This window comes from Molothrus ater, unplaced genomic scaffold, assembly GCF_012460135.2.
Source record: "Molothrus ater isolate BHLD 08-10-18 breed brown headed cowbird unplaced genomic scaffold, BPBGC_Mater_1.1 matUn_MA533, whole genome shotgun sequence".
Taxonomy (NCBI): domain Eukaryota; kingdom Metazoa; phylum Chordata; class Aves; order Passeriformes; family Icteridae; genus Molothrus; species Molothrus ater.
Window position 1 is genome coordinate 26,004 of NW_023416711.1, and position 8,378 is coordinate 34,381.

Below are 8,378 nucleotides of genomic sequence, written 5' to 3' on the forward strand. Positions count from 1 at the left end.
CAAGAAGCGCCCTCAAATGCAGCGGCACAGCCCCGACTGCAGCCCTGCAAACGCTGCCAGAGCTGCGGCTTCCCGCAACTGAACCCCGAAACTGACGCCGCGGGCGGCGCTCACCTCGCTTCAACAAGGGCAAAGAAATGGGTTCTCCCCTTCAAGTTCATCCCCTGGGAGAGCAGAAAAGAAGGGGCTTTCCTCCGATGAAATCCTTCAAGCCGTGTGGAAAGGGGGATTTAGACCTCAATTCAAACCCTTGCAAAGGAGGGACACCAGCGCTGTCCCCTCCATTTAAACCTTAGGATGATGAAAATGGGCTGGCTGCCTTCAAATCAAACCCCTCAGATGACAACAATACTTTGCCCATTCCCGTCCAAATGGAACGCAGGGATTCCCTGTCACCCCTGGGATACCCCTAACAGCCGGGAAAAGGCAGGTTTTCCTTCAATCAACACCCTTCGAACCGCAGGTGAAGGCGGATCCCTCCCAGTTCGAACACAGACAATATTAGGAGAGTAGCTGCTTGCCTCTCCTTCTTTTGTCTTCACAAGCTCCGTTTTTGGTCCTGGGGAACCGGGGAGGGGGGACTGCCAAGATCAAATCGAAAAGGGAAAGGACCAAAGTCCCCGCTCCAAATCCACACGCGCTCACCCGTTCGGCTGCTGCTTCCCGGCACAAAGATTCGTCCCTCGGCACCTCCTTGAAGCGATGCTCCGCGTCTCCAAGCGCGCATCCAGGTGTTCGCCCAGACGCTGCGAGAAGCTCTCGCAGTCCTTCCATGAGACAGCCCCGGGAGCCCCCCATGAACCCCTCTTCTCAGCAGCTCCATGCAAAAGGGAGCTGAGGCGAAGCCTCCCCCTAAAATTGCCTCCCCCCCCCCCCCCCCCCCCGGCAGGAGCCGGCCCCTCATCATCCTCACAGCTCACACCTGGGGCTGCTCCGAGCCCCCCATCATCCTCACAGCTCACACCTGGCGCTGATGCCACTCTCCAACAGCGCCTCTCCCCATCCAGCACACAGCCCGCTTCTCACAGACACAGAGCCAACAGACATCTGCTCCGGGTGCTGGCTGTTCTTAGTCCGTCTGCTTCCACAATTCAGACACGGACGTGCGCTGATGGCACTGAGGGAAAGCTTTCCAGTGCACAAAACTGTCATTCTGGTAGCACGCTTTGAGACGCCTTCAGAAAAAGCAGAATCAGCGCCACCTCCTAAGAGCCCTGCTGAGGAACCCCGCCCTCCTTGGGACACCCAATGCAGCAGAGCTCGAAAAACAAAGGGAAAAGTCAAGCTTGGAGTGGAAAAAGACAATAGAAATACAGCAGCCTTTCAAGAAAGCCTTCACACAGTAATAGTGGGACCCGGTCACATTTCTTCTTTCCTTGCTCTCTGGAATGACATCGATACGAAGTACAAAACCCACACGAAACCCAAGGCAGAGCTGGGATTTTACACGTCTTCCTTTTGGCTCTCGGGATGACAAGCGCCTCTTCCGGGACTGCGACACGATTTGGGCGCTGGCAGAGAACGGAGGCAAAAGGTGCCAGAGAGCCCCTTCTATCGCCTTCAGCCCCTGCAGCTGTTCTGAGGGTTCCAGGGCACAGCTCGGTCCGTTCCTAGATCAAAACCTCACGGCAATATCTTCAGAACTACTACCCATCTCCAGTCGGAACCTTCTACATTCCTGGAAACAAATGAGTGCGTAGAGAGGGTTTCTCCCCAGCTGAGTTTAGAGACCAATTCCTATTCTTTAGCAATACCTAGAAAACCGAACGCCTTGCCAGGTTTTAGCATCCTACACCCACTCACCCCTCCCTCCCTGTGCATTTGGTGGCAGCTTTGGGTCCCTCTGGGGGACGGCACCCAGCGTGACCCCCGCCCCTCACCTGCTCCTGCACCGCAGTGGGGCTCCCTCTCCTGGGCACCTTGGGGTGCCCCCAACGGCATCAGAGCCCCGAGTCTTCACCCCCCCCCCCCCCCCCCCTTTTCCTGACCCCCAAAGAAGGCTCAGAACGAATCCGACTGCCCTGGACAGCAGCGCAGCGCTTCCCCCAAGCCCTTCCCACACGTGCATGGCCCCAGCAAGGGATTCTGCTGCAACAAGAAAGCGGGGGCAGCCCCCAGAAGGCTTGAGGTTCCTGCCCAGCCTCGCTGTCACGGGCCGGGGGCAGCGAGAGAGGGAGCGGCACAGACGGCGGGGACGGCCCGGCACAGGGCGGGGGCCGCTCTCAGCGCGATGCCGGCAAAGCCGCAGCTCCGGCGCTGTCGGCCGGGCTGCTTGAGCGGCACGGGGGGATCCGCCGAGAGCCTCCAGCCCCGCGCGGGGACTCCTGCAAGGGCCCAGGGGCGCCGGGCTCCGGCCCTCGGGGCTTTATTCTCCGGCAGCCCGAGCCCCGCGGCTGCGGGGCAAAGAAGGAAAGGGGGCACGGGAAGAGAGGAGCGAGAGCAGGGCATGAGAAAGGGCGGCGAGGGAGCTCGGGCTGCGCAGGAAAGCGGGACGGGAAGGGAAAGCCCGGGACGAGGGTACAGGGAGGCTGGGCAGAGGAAGGAGAGAGGGGGAACAGAAGGGAGTAGCGGGCTAGGGACAGGACAGGAAGGAGCCGGGTTTGTGGGGGGAGAGGGAATGGGGGAAAGGGAGCGAGAGAAGGCGAATACGGGGAGAAGGAAGGAGGGCTAGAGAGAGGGACAGGCGGGGAAGCCCCCCAGAGCCCCGGCTGCACCCCGAGCCCGGCCCGGCGCCTCGCCCTGCCCGGGATGCTGCGCTCGGCGGAGCTCGGCTCGCTCCGGAGACGCTCGGCTCGAGTCGGCTCTTGTCGCCTCAACTCGGCTCTTGGCGCCTGCATTCGCCTCTTCGGCAGAGCTCGCCTCGCTTCGGCCCAACTCCCAGCCGCTCTGTGCCTTCGGCGCGCCTCGGCTCCGCTCGCCCCGGTTCGCTCGAGGCCGTCAGGGTCGGCCGCTCTCGCCTTGCTTCGGCCGAGCTCGTGCGATTCCCCCGAAGGCGGCGTCGTTCGGTTGTGTTTTTAGAAATATCTTTCTCTATCGATTGTATCTTTCTATAGTTAGATTTACATTTCTAGAATACTTCTATTAATCCAAATAAAAACCCCATCTCTAACCAAAAAAATACACGAAAACACCTTCTTTTAAACGGTATCGAAATATTTTTATACTTTGTATAGTTATACTCACATTTATATATATGGTTTCTTTTGATGCAATCTATTAATAATTATCTATAATAGCTATAAAATTCTAGACATGTATTTAAAGTATTATTTATATTATGTATCGTATCTACTGCTGCAACTGATTTTTTCTTCTAGTTTTAAACTTTATCTGTACGTATTTATGATATATTTCTAGACTTAGATTTCTACCTTCATATTCTTTGTATTTATCATTTTTATCATCAAAACCCTGCCTACTGACAAGTAAAAAAAAACGCTTTCTTTAACGATTTAAAAAATATTTTTATATTTATAATTTTCCTCTTTCTATTTATCATTTGCTCTCTAGTACGTGATAACATACCTGCTCCTGCACCGCAGTGGGGCTCCCTCTCCTGGGCACCTCGGGGTGCCCCCAACGGCATCAGAGCCCCGAGTCTTCACCCCCCCTTTTCCTCTAGTTAGAAACTACACTGGAACTTTTTTCTGGAAACAAAGACACGACCTAAATCCTCTCCCCATGTCCTAGACAGATAGATGTTCAGTTCTTAGTTGACTGGGCAGCAGTTTCTTCAATAGAACGAGAAACAATATGGAAACGTTTTAGCTACAAGCAAATAGGCAAATCTGAACAAGGTCCTGGTGGCCAGCCGCTGCAGTTATTTTGAAGCCATTTTTTAAACAATCAAGTACTGATCCCACAAAAAATAAAGCAAAAAGCTGACTACTGGCTAAGAAAGAAGGAAAAATTAACTTTTGACGACAACAACAACATTCCAAGGACACAGGCTTTTTTCCAATCTCATACCTTATTACTACGTCTCTTGGGAATTCTCATCGTGGATCCCAAAAGGAATAAATCCCTCAGCGTGTCCTAAAGCACCAAGGAGCTACCTACAAGTGAAGGTGGCTACTTTCAGTGCAGACACAGCTGATGACACAGCAGTAGCGCAGTTCTATGCTGCCCAGGGATAATACTGTCTCCTCTTCTCCAGCAGCTGACTCTCTCCTGCCATGGTTTCTGTAAATGCATCAGAGCACGACCTTAAACACAAACAGGCAAGAAAACACCATCAGAAGTCTTTCATTGAGCACTACAAGAAGGGTTCCAAGCAGAGACCAACAGAATTTCAAGGAAGCAGTATGCAATTAAACCACCTCAGACTCGTTCAAGTATCCGGCAGGTAGGTGGAACCAAAATTGAACCATTCAGAAACGACAAAGAAAACCTCCCCAAGTATTTATACAGGAGTCCTTAACGTCAGAAATGGGATGACAGGTTATGTTCAGATAAGATGAATGTTTATTTGGATGTAGAAATAAACTTCTCTCACGGTCCTTTGCCAAAAAATAGAACCTACAAGTGAACACCTACACCTGCCTAAAAAGACCTAACGAGCCCCTGGCAGCCACCGGCATCAAAGCACAGGGGATGTTTCTAATCCAGGCTAAGGAGAACAATATCACCTTTTGTTCTCTCCAGTTTGTTTCCTCTGCAGTCCTATTTGCTTCTTATGATTTTTACACTCTCTGTATCTTCTCGGGCAGCGCTGAGTCTGACGACCGGGATACGAGAGTCCTTCCCTGCCCTACGGAGAGAACCAGGAAAAAAAGTTAAAAAAAGAACAGGGCAGTTTGAAGTTAATACTTCCGACGAGAAGCAGCACCTGACAAACAGAGTGAACAAAGCGTGACACCTCCCTGGGGACAGAAGACTTACAAACTCTCCGGGATTTACAATCCTAGTAACCAAGCCCTTCAGCACAGCAGCCAAGTGTCCCATTAGGTGGTGCTGCACCAAAGAATGATCCGAGAGGTTCCAAAGAGTGAAACGCACGTTATTTTCCAAAGACGTAAAATCGTGCAAAATAACAAAACTACAATAGATCTAAACTACAGGGCAAGAGTACAAGTGTTAACTTGAGGAGCTGGAACCATCCAGGTGAGCAACTGCTAACTGGATCCTCAACAGAGTTTGAGGAACCCTCCAGGATACAGAAGGGTTTTCCCCAGCAATGTCACAGGCCGAGTTTTGAGAGAAGTACACTTGCCAGATGCTCAGAAACGTCACCCATCCTCCTCCGGGTGTCCTGAGAGAGCTGCGAATGGCTCTCACGTGGTTGGAGCTGGTTCTGTAAGGGCTCAGGGTGAATTTCACCAGATGCAACCAAACTGGGCAACACCCAGTGGGACAGAAGGAACCCAAAGCTTGTTTTACCCAAAGCTTGGGTAAGCAGAGCTCCAGCAAATACTGAGGAAACGGACAGAACAGGGTAACAAATAATAAACATACCTTTTTTTTTTTTTTTTTTTTTTTCAGATGAGCAAAACAATTAAGGAGAAGGTGGAAAACTCACCATGACTGAACATTTCATCACCTGTAAGCTGACCATCCTTAGCATAGAGGATTCCAAATTTAAAATTCACCGATCCCTGGAAAATAAAACCAAATATTATTTGGTAAACAGTCAAACAGAAGACATAACAATTTGGGTCCTCTAATCTTTGCATACATCCTACACATCAGAACATACATTTTATACTATCTCCTACTACACGATAATTTACCTTTAAACTTTGATAGTATAGCATAAAACCATTAACTTAGATGGGTGATCAATTATTATTAAGTTGGTGCTTCAAGTTATTTTTGCTGTCAGGTTCAAAAAAACATTACTTCTTTTTACTGTAACGAGCAATTGATTTAGAAGTCATCAAAAGCCCATCAAAATACAAAGCTGTACTCACCGGACGGGTCTGTGAGCAAGAAGTAGTTAGGCTTGTACTCACCTCTTGCCCTTCAACAACCAATAAATCCTGTCAACAAAAACAGCATCTTTAGCCCCCTCCTATTAAAGATTCTACAAGGATGATGGTTTTATTTGTGTTTAGAAGTTTGGATTTGAAATGGCCAGTTCAATGGATAAAGAGACAGTTTAAGTAGTATTCGATTATTATTATTATTATTATTATTATTATTATTATTATTAGCTACTGGAAGAAACAAACCAGTAGTATCTATACTTAATTACTTCTATTTCCAGGAAATCATAAAGAAAAAGAACCAAACAAAAAAAAGTCACTTCCTACCTTTTGTATCTCAGGATGAAAAATGTCTCTTGGGCTCTTCTCCAGTTTCTCAAGACTCCTGGCACTGAAATGCAAATGAACGAGTGCTTTAGAGCAGGGCAAGTGCACATTCCAACCCCGAACCACCAACCGATTGCAGTTACAGCGCTTACAAAATGAATCGTTCCCAGAGCCTCTGGGAAATGGAACGGTTGGTGCAACTGCCATTTCTTCCCCAAAATACTAACTTCCAACACTTCCTAAACTTAGTTTGCATTTTAAAAACAGAAATTAGGGAGACTCAGGGTGGAGATCAGGTTGAAATTGATTTCCTTCTAAAGCACAGGGCTCTGTTCCATCACCCTTCACTTTGGCTCCACACAGAATCACGGGGAGCATTTTAGGAGGGCCCAAGAACCAATTCTATTTCTCTCTTTTTTCTAGTTCTCTCTCTTCCTAAATCATTCAAGGCAAGTCAAATGAAAAAGGACAAGTTCAGCATCAAATTCACACTTTTTCCCTTTGTCTGCTCAAGAACAGGCTTTTAAACCACTTCTTGCTGCCTTCAACGATTAAGACTTGCAAAACAGTTTCGCAAGTTTGATAGGTTTATCATAAAAACCACAGAACGCAAGCTCTGAATTACAGGAAAAGGTACACAGGCAAATATCTCAGCTGATGGTGGCTTATTTGTAAACACATACCTTAACGGAGATTGCACTGAGAATGTTTCAGTGGGACTCTAAGGGAAAAGTGTTTTCTGAGTACCCTGTAAACAAGAAAAGCTAGGATATATTACAGGACATACCCACTTGTTCTGCATATTCAAATAGGATTATCAATAAAAACATTTAAGAAGGAAGAAAACCAAGGTAATTTTACTCAGCTATATTTGCTGCCGATTTAGAGAAAAAAAAAAAAAAAAAATGTCACGGGTGCTGCAAAGAAAAAAAAAAAAGTGAACCAGAAACGCCTACAGTAGAACTTTAAAACAATTGCTTGGATAAAAGCAGCTCATGGAACATGAAGTAGAAAAAAAGCGAAACCAGTATCAGACCTGCCTATTTTCTTACCATTGCACAAGAAAAATCCGACAAGCGGTATAAAGTCACTGCCTAAAACCGATCCTAGGATGTAACCAAGAACAATTGAGGCATTTGCTAATCTAAACGGAAACCTTTTCCGGACCCTAGTGTCAAATCACACGTTTTGTCTTGCAGCAGCTCGAGGCTGGAGAGCATTTCCCCTGGGGGTCGGGAGGGTAGGGGCACAAGGGGCTGAGTTTGCGGATCGCACCTGTGCCAGCAGAAGGATCCAGCCCGCGCGCTCCTTGCGCTCGCCATTCTCCGGGCCATCGCTGTGTTTTACTGCTCAGCGATGCCGCTCCATCTGTTTGCGTGGAAGAAAGAGCCACGAGCACTGAGGCACTCAGCAGCCGTGTCATTCCAGCCGCTCGTCCGCCCCCGCCCGCAGCAGCGGCAGCAGCCCGAGGGACACGGCTGCAGCTCGGCGGCTCCCGCGCCTCCGCCAGCCGCCGCACAGTGACCGCGGCAGCGCCCGGCGCCGCTCGCCCGGGGCGGCTCCTGCAGCTCCCGGCCCGCGGCAGCAAAGCACCGCCTGGCGCTCCGCCATCGGCGGGCGGCAGCGCGCCCCGCCCGAGCTGAGCCCCCGCCACCGGGACCGCTGAGCGAGGCCGAGGCACCGGGCGGACGCCCCTTCCGCGCCGCTCGGCTCCGTGCGGGCGGCCGGCCGGCCGGAGGCTTCGCCCCTCCAGCGTCGCTGCCGCGGCTCCGTCCCGCGCGGGAGAGGCGCCGGGAGCTCCCCGCGCCCAGCCCGCTCCCCCGGCGCGCGGCCGCCTCGGCCCGCCAGCCATTCATATGGCGCGTCGGCCGTTGCGTCAGACGCCGCGCTTTACGGCCGCAGGGCCTGCCGGGAGTTGTAGTCTCGGACTGACAGCCACCGCTCCGTTTGCCGCCACCGGGAGCTGCGGTCCCGCCGGGGGATCAAACGGCTCCTTCGCTCCTGGGCGCGGAAGCACCTTAGGCAGCACCGCCCCTCCCGAATGTCCTTTCTTTTCCACTCCAACTCTTTTTTCTTTTTTTCACTCTGTTTTTCACCCCCTTTTCCACTTTCGCTCTTTCTTTTTCA

At 50.8% G+C, this 8,378-nt stretch overlaps 1 protein-coding gene across 3 annotated transcripts; it reads right to left on the reverse strand.

Annotated features, from left to right (window-relative positions):
* Positions 1–3,132: 3,132 nt before the first annotated feature.
* On the reverse strand, positions 3,133–8,104 carry LOC118701237 (GTPase-activating Rap/Ran-GAP domain-like protein 3). Of its 3 annotated transcripts, XR_008509104.1 has the most exons (7): positions 7,527–8,093; positions 6,935–6,999; positions 6,252–6,315; positions 5,910–5,978; positions 5,519–5,594; positions 4,629–4,750; positions 3,133–4,205 (listed from the first exon to the last, which is right to left on the reverse strand). XR_008509104.1 is itself a non-coding variant. In XM_054518413.1 (6 exons), exons 1-5 carry the CDS (start codon positions 7,583–7,585, stop codon positions 4,683–4,685), a joined length of 294 nt encoding a protein of 97 aa, XP_054374388.1. In that variant the 5' UTR covers positions 7,586–8,098; the 3' UTR covers positions 3,133–4,205; positions 4,629–4,682. The 3 variants fall into 3 exon arrangements, 1 of the variants encoding a protein (XP_054374388.1); XR_008509103.1 differs by having other exon boundaries at positions 5,519–5,978; positions 7,527–8,104; XM_054518413.1 differs by lacking the exon at positions 6,935–6,999 and having other exon boundaries at positions 5,952–5,978; positions 7,527–8,098.
* Positions 8,105–8,378: the final 274 nt, after the last annotated feature.